The sequence below is a fragment of the Macrobrachium nipponense genome, chromosome 19 (genome assembly GCF_015104395.2).
Source record: "Macrobrachium nipponense isolate FS-2020 chromosome 19, ASM1510439v2, whole genome shotgun sequence".
Taxonomy (NCBI): Eukaryota; Metazoa; Arthropoda; class Malacostraca; order Decapoda; family Palaemonidae; genus Macrobrachium; species Macrobrachium nipponense.
The window spans coordinates 67,395,644-67,423,471 of record NC_061088.1 but is presented as its reverse complement, the minus strand read 5'-3'; the positions used below and the strand labels follow the sequence as shown (position 1 = coordinate 67,423,471).

The 27,828-nt window shown below is 39.2% G+C and overlaps 1 protein-coding gene across 8 annotated transcripts; it reads right to left on the bottom strand.

The window, feature by feature from the left end:
- LOC135218060 (very low-density lipoprotein receptor-like) lies at positions 1-27,828 on the bottom strand (the record flags this gene model as incomplete). 8 transcript variants are annotated; one of them, XM_064254217.1, is given in 5 exon segments in its annotated part: positions 1-117; positions 4,290-4,403; positions 13,454-13,585; positions 15,120-15,268; positions 27,699-27,828. In XM_064254217.1, coding segments are annotated over 4 exon segments (418 nt in total), but the record flags the coding sequence as incomplete, so codon positions are not given.

Genomic DNA, 27,828 nt, shown 5'->3' with positions numbered 1-27,828 from the left:
CACATCTTGATTCATCACTTCCATCTCTACAGTCCTTTTTACCATCGCAAACTCGACTATGCCCAGATATGCACTGTCCGTCAGAACACTGGTATTCTGTGCCGTAACATATATTTCCTGGAAAATGACAAACAGAAAATTAGCATTACGTACAAGGTTACTTTAAATCTGGTCTCTATTCAAGAACTGAAAACTGCAAAGATAGCAAGTTTTATAGGAATTCTCTTTTTATTTCTTTCCATGGAAGCATGGATACTTCTAGATATGTTTTATAACAAAAATATTTTCATACAATCTCATTAATGACACAGATGCACATGTTCACGGTCCAAATGTTCCCAGGTTTCATAAGTCTTTTGTCTGTCAAGCAGAGGAAGAAAGTCGCTACACAAGCACCTTCTGGATCATCAGATGTCTCAAACCAATAATGTCACTTTCAGTGACAACTAAAAGTGAGAAAGTAAAATATAACAGCTGGGAGGATGTCACTATTTATACTATTAATTAGCTTACATGTGAGACTTTTGTATTAAAAGAATTTTTTTTCATGATAAATTGGCACAAACCCAGGGATTATAGTAACAATAGGGTCATCTGGTCTCCTGAGGGCATTAGGGGAGTTGGAAGACCCAGACCTACTTGGAAGAAAACTTGGAAAAGGGGCTGGAGATCGGAGAAGATTCTTAACAATTACTGGTCTCGATGAATACTTGTCCAACCATAATTCTTTATCTCTTTCTTTAAAACTTCAGTGGTAAACACCTATGAAAAGATTTACCAGACTATAAAACCAAGATGGCTCTAAAGGAAAATCAGTCTCGCAGAGAGAGAAGCTATAGGAAAAGATGACAATTGAGCCAATATGAGGGACTAGACAATAAAATTGATACATCAGAATTCAGATGTCAGCAGAAAGCAGAAATTAATTTGTTCCTTCCTTAAATATTTGGAGATAGAAGACTCCAGAACTGTACTAAGCATACTATTCCACATTTTATTTGTAGCCAATATAAAATTCCTAGCAAAATGAGTACTAATATCAAACCCATAACTAGAAAATGACACACTGATTTTAGCAGCAGCCTTCTTAGTGTTGTGAGTAAAAACAGTTAGGTCAAGTAGAGCAGTTTAAAATGTGCAAGAGGGTGAAGATGGACAATGTTGCGCTGATGTAAGGTCGTATGTATGTAGTACTCAGGGCATAGTGGGGTTGACAGGATAAATGACTGGAGAAAGCTGCTAATGAAGACCTGCAAAACTTCGCACGATTGTGGCCGCTTCCGGCAAAAGCACCGAGGTCTTGCTTGACAAGCTTCATTAAAGCTATAGAGAATCCTTGGACTGTTTACCACCAAGCAGAGTAGATCTGTAATTAACTCCAGCTGTGCTACAGGAGAGCTATCAGAATCATCCTCTTTAAGGTCATCCTAAGGTCATAAGATCATGTATACACTCCAACTGCAGTCTGAATGAGATGAACAGTACAAGAGAAGCTTGTATTTCAAGCTTATCTTTAACAGATCACTAATGGTGAGCCTCACAGATGTATAACAGCCTAGAAGATCTCTGGTTTAGTTACCAGTCATAAAGCAGCCACTGAGTTGCCAGCTATTAAGACATCTTTTCCTGCGACAAACACAGGTCATTCTCCTCTACCCACATAACAATTTCAACTGCAAGCTCTAATAAGAGTGCTACCCTGACTTCATGGAGATGTTACTACTGTTGAGTTGTCAGTCACCCACCACACACAGTTCTTCCTACCATGATCCAAGTTAATGCTTGAAGGCCTAAATAGACATATTTTAGTTCTGTAAAATAACCATTGCAAAATAAATGAAGATAAAAAGAACCACAGATTAACCAATTTTTCTAAACTATTTCCAGCTAATCAACTTCAAGCAATGTTCATGACATAATCAGTGGGAGGGGCTTAGCTGCAGAGCTAGCTGGTCTTTCCTATAGTTGTAGAAGTAGATTAATTATAGTGAACAATGCTAATTATCACTTCAGCACAAAAATAACAAAAATAGAATATGAAATGCGACTAAAATAAGGATTGCATTAAATGGAGAGAAACTCCTTGTATACCTGAATAAAAAATAAAATGTCAATCTCACTGAATATGACCCAACTCCTGAAGATCACTGAAACCTAACTGTCATAATATTTCTAAACCCAGACCTGCTGGCAAAAGTCACGAGATTGAATTCTCACTTGACTCTCTTCTGCGAGAAATGACCTCAGGTCTCTGGTCGAAGCAGAGGCTTTCACTAGTAGGAGCAAATAAGAACTCAGTGATATCTAAAGAGCCGAGATAAACAGAAAAACTTACAGAAAAAGGATATTACCATAAGAAGGGCCAACACAACATCTGCATTAGTCCTCATAAATGCAGAAGAATACCATTAAAGCTGGTCAGTATACTTCAAGATGATTAAAAATTCCAGTGGGTCTCAAAAATCCCAAAGATGACATCAAACAAGAGGGAAACCATACCATAAATGTAGTAACAGGAGCTATTCATTTTCCAACTATCATGGGGACTATGATTTAAGTTAACACTGCAACCCAAGTCAAGCCCATAACCAGCTCCAGACTGATCTTTCAAAATTTAGTATCTCTATAATACCGAGTAACAATTTGTTTTGAACTGTTAAATTCAGCACTTCTTCTACATCTTCGTATACTGCACTCAAGAGGAAAACCAGGCTGTGGGATAATTACAGTGCAGTTCATCAGAGTAAAACTTCATTCCATTTGGACTTAATTGTATTATGTGCAGAAAATATATTAATCATATATCACAATGAACTTTTAAGGACTATTATGCACACAATGTTTCACATTGCTTTTATTTTTAAGGCTTTGAACTTTTCATATAGTACATGTACTACTGTAATCAGATCCTGGGGTTGCAATTACATACATATATATATACATCAATGTGCTGTTTCAATGTTTATCTAAAAGAAAGATTTCCCAGTTCTTCCGTGGCTTTTTATCAAATCTATGACATTTTTTTTTTTTTTTTTTTTTTTACAGTAATACACCATTTTCTTACCTTTTGATTTAGATCAAAATACAGTATACTATGTCTGTTACTTATCAAGTGTTAGTTGTTCTATTATGATCTGTATTAGTAACTATATAGAGACCAATTCATACCATAGTGCTATAGTCACATTTATAACAATAAAAGTTATGTTTATTTTTCATTTAAGTGAAGCATCTTAAATTTGTATACAGTAACATATAAAAAATCAAAGGCAATAAGATGGTGGAGGAAAATTAAAAATTTTCCAGAAGCCGAATTATAAAAGTTTTCCTTAGCTAAATTATAAAAGATTTCCGTACAACAATTTGATAATGTTAACAGGAAGACCAATTGTGGTTAAAAAATGAGAAAGCATCAAGATACAATCATGGAATCAGTGAGGAGAACTTAAAATATGTGTATGTACAATGACAGAAATTTTAAATGGGGGAGCATTAGAATTCAAGAGAAAAGACAATGCATTTGAGAGAAGTGGATAATGCTGGTGTAGAAAGGTATTTTTGCCATACACTTAAAAAATACTGTTAAGTTTGTGTAGGTACGAATACCTTGACAATATTGAAAATATACTGTAATGTTGGTATAAAGTATGAATGTCTGACTTACTGATTCTTGAAAATGTATACTGTAATATTTGTGTAAGAATGCCTGTCATACTACTAACACTACTTACTAAGTTTGCAACATTGAAATATACTGTAATATTGGGCATAATGTAGGAATGTCTGGATACCATTACAAAGTCTACAATGTTGAATATAGTATAGTAGTACTATGCTGGCATGTATATTTTCACAGATGATTTTACAGTTATGAGATTTGAAGTAAAGACTGCTATTACCCTTTTAAATAGATCACCTGCAAGTACCTAGATGAAAAAGAGTAGTTCAATCTAAATGCAGATATAATCATAAATCCAGCCTGTTCACCTGTCTTATCATCCATGGCTATAGTATAGGAGTTTTCTTATCAACTTACAGCCCTGAAAATTATCAGAGTAGTAATGCCAATTGGATTTGGAATTCATTCTAACTAGTTCCTCAGCTGGGAAACGACATGTTTTTATGTTGAATCTCACATTCTGCACACGATTATTACATAGGATTATTATTCTCTAGTACACTAGGCATTTGTTTACTGTATTTATAAAAGATCACATGAAATACATTTTTAAATGTCCATTTAAACCTTGCTAATACCTACTGACACCGGCAATACAATAGAGACTTACCACAACTGGCTTCATCTTCTCCTTCACTACAGTCATTATGCCCATTACATATCTTTTCCTGGGAAATGCAAGTCCCATTGTTGCATCCAAAGAAGTGAAGTTCACATGGCGGCCCTGCGGATAAAAAGGCAAGTCAGTAATTTTTCTCAAGAAACTTAACTGCAAGTATGGATTGAGGCAATTTGTTACTACCTGCAATTTTTTTTTTTTTTTTTTTTTTTAAATAATTGGGTATTTCTGGGCTCAGCTCGTGTCGGCCTATGAAAGATCCTTATATCATTCTTTCTAGGTAAAATTAGCCTAAATTACCAGAGAAAAACAAAATAAGAAAATGTCAGTAAAACTGACTCGCTCACTCCTAAAAAGAAGTGTCGTATGATAATAGGGCGAGTGTGGAACACTACCACGAGACAAACACCAATTAGAACTTCCTATCAGAATCCCCCCAAGAGAGAGCTGATACCAACGGGCGATGCAGCCTCTACTACTACTACTAGAGGACGCCACGGACAGCAGCGCCCCTAGCGGACATCCTTAAATTTTAGCGCTTCGTACAAGACGCATTTTTCCTTGTGTTGCACTATTTCAGGATTTATCCTTATTTTCTACGATGGAACGCTCTGCAATTGCCACGGCTAAGTTAAGTAACTCATAAGTAATATTTTACCACTTTTTATCTTCCGGGTACCAGTATTTTCCTCTTAATAGGTCATATACGGTTCCCCGGTTGTCTCGTGGCGGCCATGCTGCCTCGTAAGAATTCCCGGTCCTCCATACTGGGAACTTCTATATTATGGGCTTACTTATCACGTTCATTGTTTTACATCGAGTTCTAGCTAGTTTAGCCCTTCTACCATTCTCTTAGTTCGGTATTTAGGGCTTCTATTATTATTATTTCTTGCTCTTCATCGGCTATCGCTGGCTCCGAGTAGGCTTCTGTTTCTTGGAACAGTCTGCCTCCTCCTGGGCTTCTTTCTCTTTTACTAAAAGTGTCTCTTCCATCTTTTCGATGTACATATTTATTCTATTTAGGGTGTTAGGCTAGCCTAGGTGCTTGTCCCTTATATTGGTTCAGCTTGGTTTCACGTGGCCCTCTCACGGTTGTGTTGCTCGCGGCCTAGGCCACTTGCGGTCACGTGTTCCATCGCACCTTACCCTGCCCCTACCCTCCCTTTCTGGTATAGGGAGGAGCTGGGGGACCCCTTGGTTGTCTTGACAACCCCAGTCGCCTTCTCTCTCTCCTTCTCGGAGGTGCCGGTTTTCCAGGGGTTCCTCCCAGCGGGGGGTATAGGGCGACCACTCATGAGGTTCAGGGTCTCTATGAGGGTAGTCGGTGAGGCGGGGAGGAGTAGGGCCATCCCTCCCCCCTCTCTCGCTCCCGCCGTGTTTTGCCGAGACCCCCCCCCCCACCTCCCCCCCCCTCCCCCCCCCCCCCCCAGTTGCTCAGCCACCCCCCCCCCCCCCCTTGCTATACGAAAGGAGCCTTCCGTCGCAGCCGGGGGCACCTTTGGTATAGGTTACTGGCTCCGCTAGCGGGCGGGGCGGGGCACTACTAGTGGGTCGGTTTGCTTGCCTACTATATCCTTATATCTCTCCCGCTACCGGAAGGGAGCTTACTTCTTACCTACGCACTCTTCTAGCAGACGGGTGGAGAGAGGTTTGTTTTATTATTATTTTTGTAAGGATATACCCTAATTGTACAATATTTTACAATGAATTGTGTATTATTATTATTATTATTATCTACCATCCCCGCTATTTTCCGTCGTGGTTTCCATTACCACCACTCTGGTTGGTTTCCTTTTGTGTCTCCGCCATCGGCGGAGCCATAGCCTAGGATACCAACCTGGTTAACCACACGTATTTTGGCGGGGCTCTGGTTGATTCTAACTTTTAGCGCTCCGGCACCAGCGGAGCATCTGTTTTAGACTGTAAGTGTTTACTTGGTACTCATGTACTTTTCCACTTACAGGCTACCAACTGCCAGGTCCTAGGGTGTAACGCGACGCTGTTCGACCCCTGTGGACATGATGAGTGTAGGTCTCACGCCCCCTGTGCCACGTCCTACAACGAGACGATCGTCTGGCACCCTGAAGCCTGCGCCATCTGCTACGACCTGGTCGGTCAGCTGGGAGATGGGGTAAGTCCGTTATAGGCCTTACTTATCATTTTACTAACAACTTTTAGTCGTAAGTTTGTTAACCCTGTTCCACCATTGGCAGCTAATCTCGCCTTTCTTTCAGGCTACCGGTGTGAGGGAAGTCGCCCTCGCCACCCTGAAAGCGTGGGTGGGCGCTTCGGGAAGAACGCCGCCAAAGGCCAGCCCTACATTCTTGATAAGAAGCTGGCCGTCCAGATCTTCCCCGCGGGCAAGTCGACGGGCTACGTTTGACCCCTTGTCCGCTGCCTCCCCGCTGATAGCCTCCATCCAGCATGACCTCCAGCAATCCTTTGGACGTCGTAGCCTCCCAGGAGTCGGTCCCGGACGTCGCTGCCCTGGACCTGAACATCGAGCCTATGCGGTAGGGGTGGAGGATTTGTTGGTAGAGGTAGGTGTGTCGGGCGCCCAAGGTCCTTCCTTGGGTGCTTCTGGATCTTCTCCTGTCCCCTCTTCTAGTGCTTCATTCCAAGGCTTTGTGGGAGTCCCTGAGATCCCTAACCCGATCTCTCTGTACCCCAAAGGCGAGGGACAGAGAGAACCGAAGACTCTAGCCAAGACGACTTCTAAGAAGTCGTCTTCGTCTTCTTCGGCTAAGAAGTCGTCGACTTCCTATGCCGATGCGGTGAAGCAAGGCCGAGCTCTTCTCACCCAAAGAGCTCCAGAAGCAAGGCTTCGAAGGAGAAGGCTCGCGCCTCAACCCGCCGAGTCACTGCCTTCTCCCGCCTCCACCGCTTCCACTCCGGCTACGCCGGTAGGGGTAGCAGGTACTAGCACCTTGATCCTCTACTTTTTCAGCAGGGGTGATGGAACAGGTGGGCGTGCTGGTAGGCTCGCAAATCTCTGCACTGGGGTCACGGTTCGAGCAGATGTTTGCCCACAGTTGTCAAACACTCTGTCTCAATCTGGCCATCAATCCAGGATCTCTCTAACAGAATGAGAGAAAATGAGGACCGAGTAGCTGGGCTATCTCAGGTTCCTCCCCCAGTCCTCCCCAGCGTCAAGCACGGGGATTCTTCAACTCCCGCCTTATGACTCTTTGCCAGCTTTCTCTATGGAGAACCCAGGAGAGTAGCTGCCTAGCTCCATTCAAAGATGGAATGATCTCTATCTCGGAGTGTGGAACTCGAAGGATTGAGGACTTCGAGTTTTACCCTCCGGGTCTGACGCAGCCTTTTATCGGCTATGCTAGGCTGACGCCAACGGCTCTGACGAGGGAAGACAAGATCTCTAAGGAGTCGGTCTTGTATAGTAGAGATCACGCTCAGCGGGAATGGGTTTCACTGCCTTGAGGACTGGGAGTGTACGAACACCAAACTCCAGGGCCTACAAGAGTCCCTTCACTATTTTCGCGACGGAAGAGGAGGTTTTCTCTTCCGTTCGCTACGAAATTAGTGGAGAAGTCCCTTCAGGCAGTCCTCAAGGATGAGCCATCCCACAGTTGAGGGAGGCGGAGTCTACTTCTCCGCTCTTCCCGGCCTTCGGAGAATTGTGGGAGAACTTGCCAGCTACGTTCACGCTTGGTAAGCTCAAACCGGACTGCGCCATGGACCAGTTCGGCGAGAAACTACCAAGGCTGCCGGATTCCCTAAGCCAGGCAGAGTTTGATGCGCGAACCAGGTTTGGCAGGTCCCTCATTCCCTTATAATCACGGAAATGGCTGCCTCTCTTATGCTACGGAACCGCTGTTTAAGATTCTGGCGAAATCTCAGTTCCAGACGTTCTAACGGACGCTTTTGACTTCTTCCAGGCTAGGAGGAACTGCCGGAAGCATGTCTACAGGAGTGTACCATTAGGCATGAGCCTAATAGACTTTTGGCGACGCAGCATGTGGGGAGCGGATCTCTTCCCAGATGTCCCGCCGCGGTCGAACGAGGTACACCATGAAGCTGCTAGGCTCAACCAGAGCCTTAGGAGCTAGGTGGGGTATTTCCTCAAACAAAGAGGAAACAGGAACCCGTTCCCACTGCTGGCAAGAAACAAAAGAAGGCTGGTAAGAGGTTCCAGCCATATAAAAAACTCCAGCAACAGCAGCAATTTGTGCAGGCGGTCCCGGTTACCCAACAGGGACAACCTGCCAGTTTCAAAGCAGAACCAGCCTATCCTCCTGTTGCCCTCGAGCAATCTCAGCCATCCACTTCCTACGCTATCTTCGCCGGCCTTCAACCCTGCATATGAGGCTCAAGGCTACACTCAGCCGAGAGGTAGGGCGAGAGGTTACTTTCGTCAACGTGGCGCCAGGAAGGGGTACGAGGAGACAAGGACAGTTCAGAGGAGGGCGTGGTGGCCAACCCGCCCATCAACAATGAGGCTACCCAGGTAGGAGGGAGGCTTGTGCCTCTTCCGCCACAGGTGGGGGTTCAGGCAATTGGGCACAGAGCATAGTGTCCAAAGGATTGGGCCTGGAGTTGGATCAAAGATCCTCCTCCAATCAAATCATTCCATCAGGTACCGTCAAAGGAATTGACAGATTACGCGGAAGAACTCCTTCAGAAAGGACTATTGCGAGAGTCAAACATCTAAAATTTCAAGGTCGCTTATTCAGCGTGCCAAAGAAAGGCTCAACAAAAAGAAGGGTAACTCTTAGACTTGTTCAAAGCTAAACTCTTTCATTCGTTGCGACAAGTTCAAGATGCTTACCCATCTCGCAGTAAGGACCTTACGTTCCGCGTGGAGCCGTCACATGCTCCTAGATCTTACAGACGCATACTATCATATCCCTATAGCCAGGCACTTCCGCCCATTCCTAGGATTCAGGCTAGGAAATCAAACATTCTCATTCAAAGTGATGCCCTTCCCGGTCTGAATGTAGCCCCCAGGGTATTCACAAAACTAGCAGAAAGTGGTTGTTCAACAATTGAGAGCTCAGGGAATCATGGTAGCAGCATACCTCGCGATTGGTTGATCTGGGCACCAACAGTCGAGGAATGTCTCAAAGCCACCAAAAGGTAGTTCACTTTCTGGAACATCTGGGGTTTCAGATAAACAAAACGAAAATACCAGACTACTCCGAGAATCTCGTTTTCTGAGGGCTATGAATCCAATGGGATTTGTCTTCCCAACCCAAATCGTTTCAATTCCAGTGGCCAAACGGAAGGAAATAGCAAAATCTGTCAGGCAATTTCTCAAATGCAAGCAAACGTCAAGAAGAAACCAGGAGGAGAATCCTAGGGTCCTCTTCAGGTTTGCTTCGGTGACGGATATCCTTCTGAAAGCAAGGCTGAAAGATATAAATCGAATTTGGCGGTCAAGAGCAAACTCCAAATATCGAGACAAGTTGTCAGTAATCCCTCAGGTCCTCCGCAACCAACTACGGCCTTGGTCAAAAGTAAAGAACTTAGCCAAGAAAGTACCCCTTCAATATCCCCTCCCAGTGTTAACAATTCACACGGATGCATCTCTGTCCGGATGGGGGGGATACTCTCAGTTCAAACAAGTTCAGGGGACTTGGTCAGTTCAATTTCGCCAGCTCCACATAAACGTGTTGGAAGCAATGGCAGTATTTCTTACACTGAAGAGACTGCTTCCCTCGAAGAAGTCTCATCTAAGGCTAGTTTTGGACAGTGCAGTAGTAGTTCATTGCATCAACAGAGGAGGGTCCAAATCCAAGCATGTGAATCATGTCATGATAGCCATCTTTGCTCTAGCAACAAGCACAAATGGCATCTGTCTGCACTCACCTGGCAGGAGTAAGGAATGTGATAGCAGACGCCCTGTCCCGGTCAGTTCCTCTGGAATCAGAGTGGTCTCTGGACGACGGGTCATTCCAGTGGGTAGGCCGGAGAGTCCCAGTCTTCAGTGGATCTCTTCGCCTCACAAGCGACCACAAGCTACCTTGCTAGTGCAAACCTGGATCCTCTGGCTTATGCCACGGACGCCCTGTTCGTTGGATTGGAATCAGTGGAGGAGAATTTATATTTTTCCTCCAGTGAATCTTCTCTTGAAGGTCCTAAGCAAACTAAGGCTTTCAAAGGGATAGTAGCTCTGATTGCTCCGGACTGGCCCAAGACACTGGTATCCTCTCCTTCTGGAATTGGGTCTCCGACCTCAACGGATCCCCAATCCCAAGCTATCACAATCAGTACAAATGAGGACTGTGTTCGCTTCTCAGGAATTCTCCAGACCCTAACTTTATGGACTTCATGAGTTTGCGGCTAATAAAGATGCTGATATAGATCCACAGAATATTCTCTTCCTGGAATCAAGATAAGAGAGAGTCAACCATTAGACAATATGACTCAGTGTCAAAAAATTAGCATCTTTTCTTGAAAGAATCGAACACTACAACCATGACAGTTAACCTGGCTATATCCTTTTTCAGATCCTTGTTTGAAAAGGTTTAGCAGCTAGCACTATTACCACTCATAAGTCGGCTTTGAAGAAAATCTTTCAAGTAGGTTTTCAGATAGATCTGACTGATTCTTATTTCACATTTATCCCCAAAGCCTGTGCTAGACTTAGACCTTCTCAGAGGCCTACTACAGTTTCATGGTTCTTAAATGATGTCCTCAAACTAGCTTCAGATACTGACAACTCAGCTTGTACATTCATTAATGCCTCCGAGGAAGACATTATTCTTATTAAGCCTAGCCTCAGGAGCTAGAATTTCAGAACTGTCGGCTCTATCCAGGGATGCGGGTCATGTGGAATTCCTCCCATCAGGAGAAGTTTCTACTTGCTCCGATCGTAGTTTTTTAGCTAAAAATGAGGATCCTCTTGCAAGGTGGGCTCCTTGGAAGGTTATCCCACTTCCACAGGATCCTTCTCTCTGCCCAGTATCAACTCTTAGAGCCTTTCTATCTCGTACTTCAAGATCCTCAGGTGCTCTCTTCATGAGAGAAAAAGGTGGTACCTTGTCAGTAAAAGGTATTAGACAACAAATCCTTTACTTCATTAAGCAAGCCAACCCTGAATCATTCCCAAAGGCACATGATATCAGAGGAGTAGCCACTCGATTAATATTTTCAACATATGAATTTTGAGGATCTTAAAAAGTATACTGGATGGAAATCCCCGACAGTCTTTAAACGGCATTATTTAAAGTCCTTGGAATCTTTAAAGTTTTCAGCAGTAGCAGCGGGAAATATAGTTTCCCCTGATACTGTATAGTAGTTGTAGTATAGATCCAGGTCTCCTTTCTACCTACATCAACCAACATGCCTCACCCTATCGCCAGGCTACTTGAATATCATAGCCTTAGCCGTTGAATCATATAGTGGATTGTCCCTTATTTTTTTGCTAGGGACAACCACACTTGTACTGTTAATGTACTTCAGTGTACCTACCCTTATTTTTATGCTAGGGTAGGACACAATATGTTTGTATATATTCACCATTTTTTGTATTTATGATGAACTTTCAGTGTACCTACCCTTTTATTTTTATGCTAGGGTAGGACACAATATGTTTGTATATTTTGCAATTATTTGTATTAATGATGGATTTTTCAGTGTATCTACCCTTATTTTATGCTAGGGTAGGACACATGAGTTTTTGTATATTTTTGTATTTTTATTAAGTAAATCCCCTTTATTTATATTACATGCATCACTGTAATTTACTGTAATTACCATTTAAGTACTTTAAGATTAACTAACGTTCTATTATTTTACTCTTTAGTATAAGTTAGTTTAAGTGCTTAATTTGTATGCTGTAATTGATTTACTTATATTATATCCATCATTTTACGGTTGTTTTTCATTGTCCCTTTTTTTACCATCTGTCTGTTCTCTGGTACTCTTTCATAGGCCAACACGAGCTGAGCCCAGAAAAGGGATTTTGACGAAGGAAAAATCTATTTCTGGGTGATTGGCTCGTGTCGCCCTATGAAACCCCCTTTTTTATTTGGTGGTTTGTTTCCCCCCCTTGCAGGACAAGATGTATTTAGGTTTGTTTTATTTAAGGATGTCCGCTAGGGCGCTGCTGTCCGTGGCGTCCTCTAGTAGTAGTAGTAGAGGCTGCATCGCCCGTTGGTATCAGCTCTCTCTTGGGGGGATTCTGATAGGAAGTTCTAATTGGTGTTTGTCTCGTGGTAGTGTTCCACACTCGCCCCTATTATCATACCGACACTTCTTTTTAGGAGTGAGCGAGTCAGTTTTACTGACATTTTCTTAATTTTGTTTTTCTCTGGTAATTTTAGGCTAATTTTACCTAGAAAGAATGATATTAAGGATCTTTCATAGGGCGACACGAGCCAATCACCCAGAAATAGATTTTTCCTTCGTCAAAATCCCTTTATTAAGGTTACACAGCAAATACGGTACGAAACTGACTAAAAACAGAGAATCTATTCCAAGCATTTTTTTAAAATTTACCATATAAAGCAAAATACTTCAAAAACATTAGCAAAATATTTCTGAAAATGGAACTGTAGTAACAAAACAAAAAAACAAAAAAAAAAAAACTTATGGAAAATTCAGGCAGTCAATTACTGTGCAAGTACAAAGAACATTAATATTTACATCAATGGATGTTTAAAACAAAAATTGCAAATTAGGTACAGGATATAACTTAAAAAACAACAACAACTCAATAGATAATTTGGTAGTCTGGCTTTCTGATATGCAAGTCTTATGTTGCAAAGACTATATCATAGCCTGCACTTGAATATCTTCTATCTTACAACTATCAGCAATTACACAGTTTAAGATATTCATTCAAAATGCGTCACATCTACAATGGTAGCATAGCAAAACAATCATAGTAATGAAACTATAGTAAGTATATTAGTTTATTAATTTGAGGTGCTACTTTATAATAAAAGTTTGGCCTAATGACAAATAATCTAAATAAGTATAAGGTTGAAAGTAAGCAATCAGAAATCAACATCAAAACAAAACCAGTGTCATATTAATTCATTAAGAGAAGCAGGCAAAAATTGGTCTCTAAATGAAAATACTTATGCGATTCATTACTACAATATCAAATATCAACAGAGAACCAGCGCACTCGCAGGGGATTCCCAGAGACTATTCGTATGTGACCAAACCATGCAAGAAATACAAACCGCATCTCTCCTCGTCCTTATTGTTGTTACAGTCTTGCCTGCCGTCGCAAACCCAAGATTCAAAGATGCATTCTCCTTCTTGACACATGAAATTATCCCAAAGGCATTCAGGGTTTTCAAAACACTGACCTTCTGTGAAACAGAAAACGAGAAAATACAATAAATTAGGCACTTAAGATGACGTTACTACAATGGTACTGGAATTAAACTTGGCATCATATTATGCTCTGAAAACATCCACTGCGGAAAAAACTTAACCGTTTTGATAATCGATCATACGGTCAATTCATTACTTCATAAGAACTCAAGGTTAGGAAATATATTTTTACCAAGAGTATGGTGATTAAAATGCTTAACACGACCGAGAGAGGAGGAGAGGGGGGGGTAAGGAGATGAGAGACCGAGAGAACCGAGAGAGAGAGAGAGAGAAACGCGCCACGGATCCTGGTTATAAACTACAAGGCCAAAGCAGGACGTTGCACGCAAGAGAGAGTCGGGGAAGTTACCTAGGTAAGATAAAGTGGGTATTGGTTGAAACTGCCGGGTTCATTTAAACAGAAATTTCTGCAGAGAAGCTGATCAACTAGGTGACAAATGATAAAAAAAAAAAAAAAATGAAGAGCAAACCAATTTGAAACTGTCTTCGGCATTAAATAAACTTCTAATTCTGGGATACACAGATAACAGAAACTAAATTACACGAATGAAATATTATATATATATATATATATCTATATATATATAAATATATATAATACATACATATATATATATATAGAAACATATATATATATATATATATAACAGAACAATACACTACTTCATACATCAATACACTGACTTTGTCTTTAATCGGCAAACTTATATTTATATAAAATTTCATGTCATATGCAATCCTTCTGTATAGCCTGGAACCAATTCAACCTGAATTATCTTAAGTCCCTTATTAACCTGAACATTAAGAAGGATCTGCGCACCACTTTTAATAAAATGTCATTAAGTAAGGTGACCATTTAATTTAATATAGCACTCCCATTTTAAAAAAAAATATTAACGAGGAGTACCAGTCAGCTCAGAATTATTCAAAAACTAGGTACTGATTAACCAGTCAGCTCAGAATTATTCAACAACTAGGTACTGATTAACCACAAGCATTATGATCTGTCAAGGGCACCTCATATTTCCAGCTCTAATGACTACTACTCGATTACAGTCGTAGCATTTTAAAACGGTAAAATGTCTGTGATGCCCTCACAAACACTGCTTGGTCACATTGATACAGTTCGTCTCCTACTGATATTTCGGAGGATGCTTCCGAGTAGTTATTTACGAATATGTTAATCAGTCTTGCCCAATTGGAATCTCCTAGGAGAATTCAGATCTTTTGCTATGATTTTGCTCAGAAGCACTCTCCTACACTTGAGATGATAGGCTACTGTCACAATTATTTTTCTTTCATATAAGGTTTATGGCCCGACATACTCTCGTATACTTGTATAATAAAGCATTGTTTTAATAAGCTAGTTTTGTCTAAAAAATTAACATTAATTGCAATAACATTCAAATATTTATTTCCTACGGGGAAAGTGCTATTTTAAATAGTAATGCCCATACAAGCAGTCCACCAGTACGTTCCCTTCGACTCCAAGGTCATTTATTTCCTTACCTGGAAAGTCAAAGACTGCTAAGAACAGCAGCAACACGTACAATTTCCTTCTCATGATGTAGGTACAGCAGTTTCCTCGTCCAGATCACGTGTGTCAGCTTTCGACTTTCATCGGTGATTACCGTACATGTAACATGCTAACACTCCACCTGCAGTAAAACGGATATGCTAGATATTCATTTTTCTGGCTAAAAGAAACTTAAAAATTAAAATGGCCTTCAACTACACTGTTGCTGTTTGGGTTAGTTTTTGGGATGTGTCAAAGTCTACTTAAGACAATTCTAAGAGGCAATTGGCCGTAACAGCAAGCTCTTGTCTCACTCTTGGTCATAATTAGTCTCTTGCTCTGCTTTGAGCGCTTGAACAGTCTGTGCAAACAACTTGAGTGGGTACATAATTACCAAGGTCACAGCGATGCAATACGCTCGTTTTCTTGCTTATGTGCAATGACAAGATCATTACAGACTGAACAACAAAGAATATAAAGTTTTTCCGTGCTGAAGAAAACATAGACTGTATTTACTGTAGAATTGAGAGAGAGAGAGAGAGAGAGAGAGAGAGAGAGAGAGAGAGAGAGAGAGAGAGAGAGAGAGAGAGACTAATGTCAAGTTCAAGGCTTTTTACATACAACTCCTGGTATTGTATACTAATCTCCTAGCACTAGGTCTCCCTTCGAAGAGAAACGAAAAATGGAAAATAAAAGCCTGAGAACTGAGAAAAACTATTAAAAAGAGACTGAAATGTAAGATAGATAGAAGAAGAATATTTTCAGAAGTCTCTGTACTTAGCCGTTCCTTCGTCAAAATTTCGTCTGTAGCCGTTCCTTAGCCAAAGTTTCGTACTTAATTTTCATTAATTATCGTGAATACCTTTGTAACCTGAAATTGCATGAGGAGATTATTTATACTATCGAAACGACCGCAAATAATAAACATTGGCTAATAAAAATCATAGGACCATTTAGCAAACGATAAAGATATGCAGGACTTCATTCTGTCTCATATTCTTTTAAAGGCTAAAATGTCATGCAGTAATAGTAATTTAGTACAAAACGTCATACTTCTGTAATCCCATTTTTAAGCACATGTGAACCCATAGTCTATCTACGCTACTTATTTTCTCTGTGTAGCTGCTACTGCAAGTTCCCCATTAGGCCTAAGACTCCCCTCCCTTCCGAGCACTAAGCCTAATACCAACGAACGCTAACTCACCCCCACACACAGCTCAACGCCAAACGAGAACACTCAGCGTTGTCGAACAACGAACGTTAGTTTTCTACAGAATAACGAACTTACCTATCCTAATGTTAAGTAAGTACTTTCGTACTTCTCTGCTGCAAGGCTCTATAGCTTTTAGAATTGGTACACAGAAAGTAAAACTCTGCACAAAAAGTCTTTGTATCACACAGTCCCCACAGGAATACTACCATAAAAACATAAGTATATCTACACATATATTACTTATTTAACCCCACTAGGCAGTTCCGTTGGCACTCGATAATACTTCACCACGAACAACCACGCCCACGACTATCCTATCACCTTGTCAAAGACAAACTGGCAGAAAATAAAACTGGCGGCTTGAGGTGAACGCGGGAGCACCGACGAGCAGCTGATTATGATTTAGTCTTGTCAGCTGAGCCTGGCCGAGTCTTCTTAAGAGCAACCTACACGAGTAATTTCATTTTTGTTTTTGAATTCATAATAGAAAATTAAATATTTTATTATATTTATAACCTTTAAGTGTACGCGAACGGTGAGGGAAAAAACACGGAAACAGTGCCCCTTTAGTAAATGAACAACAATGACGAGAAAATGTGAGAAAAGTCGAGTAACCGGCAACTTATTTAAAAACCTTCAAGAACACAGGGCGGGTTGGATACAGGGTTGCCCGTACTATTGCTTCTTAGCTCTTACACTAACTTGCTATTTGGCGAAGATGCGTGCATGATCTGCATGCAGTCTGAGATCGCGAAAGGTATAGAAATGACGAAGGTTTCCATAGCAACAATAAAGATTTAAACTGAAATTAATAGGAGCCGGCGTAGAAGACGGTCGATGCTCTCGACCGTGAACTTGACAGTAAAGCCTAACTGAAGATGTGCATGTATAGATATAAAATGTAAACAACTAAAATTAAATGCTGGGAGTCATTAAGTGACAATATTCACAGGTACAGAGACTATACAAGACAAATGGGTCTTTCCTCTTCATTTTTACTCAGTTTATCTTATGAAATGATACAGGAATAATTGTCTAATGCAAAAGCAAGCTTTTCCATCACCAAATACCACATAATGAATTTTAGTATGTAGACAGAAAAAATTAAGCCTTGGGATTCAATCGAGAGATAAGTCTCTGCACACTTAAGGGAGAAATCAACTTTGTCAACTGAAAACAGTGACTCAAGGACGTTTACTTGCATCATATAAAATCGAGAATCCATTTAGGCGTTGTCTGTGCAGCAACAACAAAGCACACCAAGCAAGATTCAAGGCCACGCGGGGAGCCTTCTTTTGCTATTCAAGAGTGCTTGCGTGTTTTCCAACTGTGGAAAAAATAGCGTCGACGATCCGTCTGTTCTATGCACACGTCAGGCCTGTCCACCTTCACGAGCTGCTGTGTATGTCAAAATGAAATAAACAAAACATTTGAGGTAATAGAGAACCCACTGGATAAATTACTGCAAGCAGCACTGAATCGGATAACAAATATACCATACTGCTCAATGCAGAGAATTTCCCGAAAAGAGTCAAACGTATAAAGGCAACAATAATACTCCTCAAACTGGTCTGGTACTCGCATCCCCCTCACGCATATGTAACTTTTATATTCGTCTTTTAGCAAATTACTTGAAAAGCAAATTACCTGACGAACGAAACCTGTTTGTATCAGTTTATATCATCAATTGTATATAAATAGTTTGTGTGACAAGCAACATTAAGCGTTACACCGGACCAAAGTTTTTTTTTATAGTGATGGTGCTGTTGACATTTGGCAACTGATCCTGATGATGAGTCAAGGGCAATGACGAACAACTCTTCTGTCTGTTTTTTTTTTTCTCCTTCTTGTTTAAGACTGTTATTATAAATTTTGCTAAGACTGTACAATCTGTTGGATTATTATTATTATTATTATTATTATTATTATTATTATTATTATTATTATTAAGAATGCTTTTCGAAGTGACAATTTCTGAACAGACATTCGCAAGCATCCAAGATATGCCTGCTGACAGACACAAAATTAACGTTACCACAACTTAGTCGAGACAGACAGGCAAACGAACTAAGCGCTCCCTTCCCTAAAGCGTCGGGTGAGGGTGTATGAAAATTTACTTACTGCAGTTTCTTCTGTTAACTATGATGATTCAGACCAGACAAAAGTCCACTGGATGTTCTAGCTAACAATAATTTTCCAATTGAACCTGGCTTTGCAGATGAATGACTTAATCCTACCAGCAAATACGGTCCACATCAATTACCTTTCATTTACTAGCTCATAAATGAACCAGAGAACGAAATCCTACGTTAATGTCCATCAATTTTTCAATATCTATAACAATTATGTGTTTTTTCCTTAGTTACGATTTAACTACAGCAATCTATTATGTCATGTCCCCCAGTAAACAACAGTTTCCTCGTGAGGAAGGGATGGTTTCAGAGAAGAAAGAACAAGGCACAAGTTACCGCCGTATCCATACAAATCCGCGAAAGTCTCATTAGCAGCTAGTCGGCTCCTCTTACATGCTCCAGCTCAATTCATCCGACAATTCATCCACTTTCGTTTTCGCAACTTCACCGAACCATCTCAGAACTTACGGTTTCATCTTTTTACCAATGCTGACATTGCAGTGTACCTTTTTAATCATTCTGTACTTCTCATCTTATCAAGAAGTGTAACGATAATAATAAATAAATTCTGTCATCAGAAAACCAGGAATAATTCAACAGCAAATAATGTTACTTTTTTCTGGGAAATTCTGTCGTTAAACATAAAAGCCTGAGAATTCCTGAAATCGAAAACAAAGATTTCTATACAGTTCCACTGTTGACAGCTTTGATATTTCATTGAAAAGTTGTTTCCTGTTGGCTGGATCCGCGTCCAGAGGTCTACACCAGGGTTCTCATTCCCCTGAACACAAGGGCCGGATTCAAAACCTATCAACCAACCATCAATGGAAATGGAAATTCTTTGATCCACATAAACAGTACCGTATGTATACAACCAGTGACGTAAAATCAATAATCACAGGACATAACATTGCTTTACAAAAGGATTGTTTGACAATTTGAGTACTTGAAGTAAACTTCAACGTAAAGAGCAAACAAGATAAGCGTAAAAAATATTTAAGTAAACAAGTTACATGACTCGAGGCATCGTAGTAATGCTTAAGCAATATACATATTACAAATATGCACAATGATACATTATAAGTCATTACATAATAAAAACTTGGAAAGCAGAGGTCAAAGACCTAAGTAAATGTCATGAGTGACCCTTACCAAGTCGTCCCGCTGTTCTAATTTTAGATACAAGTACATAAGACCTCTCTCCTTCAGACTTCAAAAGTACAGATAATGAGTGCACGTAGATATCTCTGTGTACTTTCACTGAAAATGTCTAGCTTTATATATATAAATATACCAATTTATTTTACATACATACACACACACACACACACACACATATATAATATATATATATATATATATATATATATATATATATATATATTATATATATATATATATATATATATATATAATATGTATATGTAGAATGTATATACAGTATATATACATATTATAGTATATGGTACATTTTTTATATAATATATATAATATATATATATATATATAGATATATATATACTTATATGTATATGGTATATATGTATATATATATACGTGGTATATATATACATATACAATATATATACACATATATATATATATATATATATATATATAATATATATATATATATATTATAATGTTCTAGGTTAATCATAATATAAGCTGTATGCATGTATCTACACATTTCCGAGGCTTTCATTCCTTCCCACCTTAAAGGCATGAACGTTTCGTTTGCTAACTACCAATTTCTTCATTTCATTACCATAAAGGAGAGCCGGCCCGACAATCTTTTAATAGACTGCTGATAATCTGGCTTCTAAAGACGCCCCTCTTCTTTTCAAAATCATTTCCATGCCCATCACTGCTTTCGTTGCTTCATCTATTTTGTAACTACACCAAGTTGCGAAGACGGGGAAGAAGAGACCTAGCAAATGCTGCTCAGTTGTTGTGGAAAAGAAACGAGAATGTTTGAGCCTTAATATTTAAGAAGCAAGAAAATTTGTGCAAGAATGTAGAAGGTAGTCACTGATCAACTCAGAATTATGAAGTTCATCAACTTTGCCTCACCAATGAGAGATCTGAGGTCAAATTTATTCATCTTAGACTAACCTAAATAGGAATGTAATGAACCTGATGATATTCGAACGTGGTAGGTCGTAGCTAGGGTGAAAATGGGCATGTGGCAATCAACCCCATCCCCAAACAATTGCTAGGAACATGAAAGTTAATACTTTCTGAAGCCACCTAACTAAACATATACAGTATGAAAGTGCAGACACATGCACATGCGCGTGCAACACAGGCATAACCACACACACACACACACACATATATATAATATGTCTTTTTTCCTTTAAAGAAAAAGGTTTTTACCCATTTACAGCTAGATTGACTAGGGGGGTTGGGGTAGACATAAATCACAGACTTTTATCATGAGGACTGTATGCTAATATATATATATATATATATATATATATATATATATATATATATATATATATATATGTATGTATGTATGTATGTATATTGTATGTATGGATAGATAGATAGATAGATAGATATGCAAACACATCCAAGTGTATGTGGGTTACCTACTCAATCTAGGACACTAAATCTGAATAGGGTATGCAAACCCTTGTTTGCTCCAATGTATACAAAACAATTTCCTGCCTGTTTCTATATCAATGTTCCCGGTAATTTTTAACTATCACAAGTACTTCTATTCTGAGTAGTTCTTTCAGATTTATGAAATTAATATGTCCTGTACAAGGTACAGTACTGTTATTTGTATGAAAGATTTTCACATATTCTTCAAGAAGTGGAATAAAAACATTCCTCTCTAATCAAAAAGAGTGCTCTTACCTCTAAACTGATGATGCTACTGTACCATAAAACAAGGTATTGAGCAGGTATATAGTTCATCTCAGTAATGGAAGAAGAGCATTGGACTGCAGAAAAGGAGGCATCTTGCATCTTGAAGAAATATGCAGTCGGGAAAGTGGCCATATGGATGCCACGGAAGAGGTGCTTGGGTGATTAGGATTGCAAAATATAAATAGTGTTTAAAAGAAGGATACTGTGTGAAGACAGATGAAGAGCACCATGCTGTGGTGGAAGGGCAGGTTTCGGAAGAGTGAGAATATTTCTGTTACCTGGAGAACATACTGGACCATTAAGCAAGCACCGAGAAGGCAGTAAGTTATGTTAGTGAGCAAGGCATAAAGGAATGTGAATGTCTACTATTCAACGCTACAGAGACGTGGAGACCTGAAAGCAAATGAAAGGAGTTTCTGAAGAAGTATACATAAGGAATGAGATGCTGAAGACAGATGTGGTGTACAAGAGCTGGAAAATAGGCAGTTCTAAAAGACTGAGATAGTTTACACATGTGATGAGATGGGGTTAAGAGCAGGAAATCAGAAAAGTAGTAGATTTATATTTGGCAAAACAAAGCCCAGTCGTAAGATCCAAGAACACACAGAAAAGGGGTAAAGATGAAGACCTATCCTGAGTGGAACCAAGTGCGCAAGACAGAAGAAAGTGGACTGAAATCATTTCGTCCTTAAACCTACAACAGGAAAATATGGCATAAAAAAACCATCAATGATGATGATGCTCCTACTTCTGAAATGGATTCAATCTACCCTAACTCTTATAGAGTCATCACTCTGTTAATTCTATAACTATTATTTTCGTCAAGTTTTTTAAGAGCCTTTGGATTACACTGACACCACTTCCTCAGCTGCAGAGTACATGGCAAGTTTTCCAATTCAACAAAATTAAATCTGGTGTAGAGGTTGTAAACACGAGACCCAACCAGTCTGATCAGTTTTTATCTCTGTCGCTATAAGACGACTTAGACTTTTACCCTGGGAATATAATTTAAAAAAAAATTATTTGTAGTGACCGAGTTAGATTTGAGTGACTTTCTTTTTTAATCTTTTCGATAACAAAAATAACAGTTATAAAAAACGTAGAGAAAATCACAAGAAAGGGACAAAATGAACAACATTGGTAAAAAAGAAAATAAGGCAAACCATGTGGAACGTACCTCTGTCAACACCTAGTGATCCCAACTATATTTAAAAGTATTTATATCCTTATCAGTGATGCAGCCTTTTTCAAGTACCAGTTTCCCTTAAAAAAGAAAAAAAATCTTCCTGTCTATGAGTGTAAAACAATATTATCAGTATACTGAGTCATCACCGTATCACAATACAGATGTCAGCGTGTCACATTATCACTTAAACGGTATTGCTTTGGTGACATCAGAATGCTAAGTGGTTTCCTTACTGGAGTGCTGTCAAAAAGCCCGAGTAATCACTGTTCTGTAATGTTGATGTCAGGAAGCTAAGTTATCACTGACATAAAGTGGCGAAAATGCATGATTAATCCGTGTGGCACTGATAACGTTGTCAGCATACTGAATCTTCCCAATAATGCAGTGCAGACGTCATTATGCGAATTCACTCTGGTTAAAACTGTATTACAGTGCTAATGTCAGCATTGTTAATATTTCAACATATCATTGAAACAAGACCGAAGAGTCAAATTTCTACTCTTAGAGGGTTCGCCCAAAAGGTAAAAAAGAAGAGCGACAAAATTATCAAAAAAAGTTTGAAACAAGACAGAGGAGTCAAATTTCTACTCTTAGAGGGTTCGCTCAAAAGGTAAAAACAGGAGCACGACCAAAGGGAACTGATGAAAAACATACGGCAAAAAACAACACAGCTAAGCTGCAAGATATATCAACATTCTCACTGCTCTGCGCATTCTTAAGCAGCAGATATGATCGCTGTAATACAGTGCTCTAACATCAGTATGACGGGACTTCATTATGATTTACATCCTGAGTCACTCCTTGTACAGTGGTCATGTCAACACACTGGATAAACGCACTCGGTCAAATATATGTTAAGGCTTTACATCAACATGAAAAAATAGTGCTGCTTCCTGAGAGGACATCAGCGTTAAAGAATGCATTAACAGTAGTTCCTAACAAAAACTGAACACACACCCATACATACATACATAAATACATACACACACACACACACACACACATATATATATATATACATCACACCAATACACACACATATATAGAGTATATATTATACATCCCTAACTATAGCCAAGTATATGCATATTATGCATATAATACGAAACAAAATACACATACTGTAAATATACACTCATATCTAACGCAACATAATCTAATAACATGCGCATAAACACACTTGATATCTGCTATATTGATAACAGTTAATTTGATGACGAGGTACAAAGCTAGGCCTATCAGCATCTCCTCAGTCACCAGGGAGGGATAACACCAGGCCTATCTCCCTAATGTTTGTCTTCACAGAGTTCAGCTCTATTTACCATTATGATATGAAGATGTCTAATGTAAACTAGAGACTTACAATAATGATATGGAGAGGTTGACGTCGGTACAATATGAAGACATTGCCATAAACGTCCCTAAGAAAATTCACGAGAAAGTTTATAGCGAAACCTGATTTATGAAAAGTAGCAGGGTCTATATATGTGTGTGGGACAGAAAGGGTATGTTGTTACAAGGAAGCTAATGATTTAATTAGAGAGATGAGTTTGAGAAGCATGTCTTTAAACAACTATTGGGTCGAAATCGGCCATTTCTGGGTTACTTTTGGGACATGGTTGGAAACAAAAATGGTAGAGGATGAGAATAAAACTATCATACAAGCATAGGAAACGCAGTACACGAATACTTTCGTCAACAGGATATGGTGTACACTGCCTACAATCTCAGTAATGACAGGAGGTGACTCAAAACTACAAAAAATTCTAGAAAGGATGATAAGATACGGATAAAATGGGAAAGGGCATCACCACACAGACTTAAATCCCCAAGAAACCATTTTTAGAAACTTCTGCGTTCACATTTCGGCAGTAGGAATAAAAATAACACACTTAGCCTTGTGTGTTTTTGATGGATACTGGAAGAGCGCAAAAAAAAAAAATAAAATAAAATAAAGTGACAATGATAAATAGCGGATTGAGACAAACAACTGACTCCTCTCTTAAGCAATGCTAACGGTATACAATCATGAATAGTGTCTTATGGGTTTTGAATGATTTGAAATGAGTTCTTTGTTCTATGAATCAAACTTCCAACAATTTGTTTACACATACATGCCTGCCTACTTATGTCCCTAAGGGAAGTCATATATAAACGCAAGCATTTCTAAACATAATATATATATATATATATATATATATATATATATATATATGTGTGTGTGTGGGTGTGTGTGTGTCTGTGTCTGTGTGTGTGTGTGAGTGTGTGTGTGTGTGTATGCGTGAGTGTGTGTGGTTTGTGCTTGTATGTATATGTATGTACATACGTCCGTATGGAAGGGATCGTTGTGCATTTTTTTCAGGAGCAATCCCTGCTAAGGGAAAAAGCCCAATGTTGAAAAAATATCCCCTTCATTACTGCATAAACACAGTCGCTATACGGATGTGTTTATATATACTGATGTGCAAAGTCGCCGACTTTCAATTAAGCTTATCTCAAGCACTGTCGCTAAACCGAGTACCCAAAGGAAAATAAACAATCTCGATTAACCTTTCAAAACGGAGCAGTGAACTCGGAATGAACCTCCGTCAAAGACCACAGGTCTTCAGACGACCGTCAGTCGTTTCCTTCAACGCGCAGAATGCCACTACGAAGTAAATGATAAAAGCACTGTGGCACCACCACGCATCCGCTCAGCCATTGGTTGCTTGAGGGTCACGTGCACCGCAACCTAAGGGCCTAAAGTGCCCCGGTGATTGCCAATGATGCGACATGTTCCCAGAATACAAGATCCTGCGTAATTAGCTGCGAATCTCTCGTCTTTACGCATCTTGTTGATCAAAATATTCGCCATCTCTCTTTCCATCTATCCTTCGTACACACGCTTTCAGCAGAAGATTCTCTTCTCTCTCTCTCTCTCTCTCTCTCTCTCTCTCTCTCTCTCCTCCATATTATGCTTTCGTTTGAAGATGCGGAATTTGCGTATTTCTATGTCTGTCAGTTGAATACGAATCCTGATGTTACAAATAAATGAGAACTCTTTCTCTTCCTACTTTACCGTTTTCAACATTAATTTTCAATGTTATTTAAGTTCTCATTAATTCACAAAGTAGAGAGAGAGAGAGAGAGAGAGAGAGAGAGAGAGAGAGAGAGAGAGAGAGAGAGAGAGAGAGAGAGAATTGAACTAGTTTTTGGAAGGTTGGGGTATCGTACATAAAAGAAACACAAAGGAGAGAGAGAGAGAGAGAGAGAGAGAGAGAGAGAGAGAGAGAGAGAGAGAGAGAGTAAACGAGAATTGAACGAGTCTTTGGAAGGTTATGGGGGTATCGTACGTAAAAGAAAGAAAAGGAAATGTTCAATAAACTTCATATAAAGGTTAAGAAATAAGTGGCACATTATACGCATGCCATATCGCTGGTCGGCGGATCAGCAATGCTTAAGTACCTGGTTGCGTGACCACCAAGGAATACCAAGCGCCGGCGGAACAAAAGACCCTTGAATATCCCAGGAGTAGGGCGTGACGTGGCAGTCTCTCTATAGCAATGCTTTCAGAACGTCGAAAGAATGGCATCTCTGGAGGAACTCCCTCAAAGGTGAAATTACACCACACATTATATATATATGTGTGTGTGTGTGTGCGTGCGTGTGTGTGAGTGTTGTACAAGGCTCACAGTCAGTCTGGTTTAAAAAACATTAAAGCTTTACAAAAACTAGCAATAATCCTTAGTAGTCTTGTGTAAGTGGTACCAGGATAAAATGAGGCATGAGGGCTAGAAGTGCAAGTATATATATATATATATATATATATATATATATATATATATATACATATATATATACATATATATATATATATATCTATATATAATTATATATGTATATGTATATATATCTGTATATATATATATAATATATATATATATATATATATAAGTATTTATATATATATATATATATATATATATATATATATATATGTTAGCTGACAACCTGTCTCTCATATAAATAAAATAGATAAAATAAAACAACTTAAACAAAATAAAACAACTTTCTAGTATACAACTTCCATAAGTAAATAAACAACACAGACAAATTCAACAATCCGGTAACCAAAATGTACGGAGACTATACGACACGAACATGCGAGGAAAAAAAAAAAGTTCTTTCCCATGTAGGGGATACAATGTTTCTCACTGAATACAAAGATATACATCAGTTTAATTCCTTAATCAAGACTTTGACGTGCAAGCAACTTCGATACAATTTAGTGCTGGCAATGAATAAAATAAAATTAGGCCTAGGCTGCGAATCTGGTCAAGGCGGCGTCTTTCCAGCAGTTAGTTGCACATCTGTCCCTTCAAAGCACACGAGAACCGTCTTGGCACTTTCTTTCAAGAGCACAGTTGCCGTTATTTCCTGAGGGGATGTCAATACACTTTCCTCGTGTTAAATCTTGATACTTCTGCCAGTATTATCAACACATTTCCTACGCGGTGCTCGGTAGTTTTCCACTTACTATCGTACTAATTTCACCTTACTTGTTTTTGTTTTTGTTTTTATTATAATTTTTTTTTATCTCGTTTTAGATCAAGCTATTACTCCCAACATTAACATTGATTTTGATACTATTACTGCCACACAGATAACAGGAATATAAATGATTACAAATCACAATGCGAAAAATGTCTTAATGACAGTGATTTTTATGGGGTAAATTTCTGAAAAGTTAAAGATAAAAGTGAAAAATGTGTTGATTTAGCTATTTATCATAAATCCACGTGATCTTCAATCTCTAAGAAACATTCGTATTAATTTATGGGACACTTAATGTATATTGATGCTAAATGCATATCACTAGGGTTTTCACTTAAAAATATTCCCTTTGATTTTACTTTTCATCCCTGCCTTTCAATAAACTAGTTTTTTCCCTCCGAAAAGAACGTAGTTTCACCTTATCTGATGACGTAAAAAAAAAAAAAAAAAATAGACCGTCACTCATTTCGTTGTATTTACCCACGGCAATCTACACTGAACATTCTCTCTATTTAAATCCGAAATTAACTTTCACTGAATTCTTTAAACCATTCTCTACAAAAAAATAAAAAAAAACACATTAAAACTTTCAGAAAAATACCGGAGATTTAACGACAGAATGCCACACCACTAGACAGTCCTTTCAGCCGTGCAGTCCACTGGGGCCACTTGCTACTGCAACTCTGCAAGTGCAAGACCCCCTCCCGGTTAGGGGACAAGAGCAAAGAGGCAAGATTGACGTCATATCCTCTGTGCCA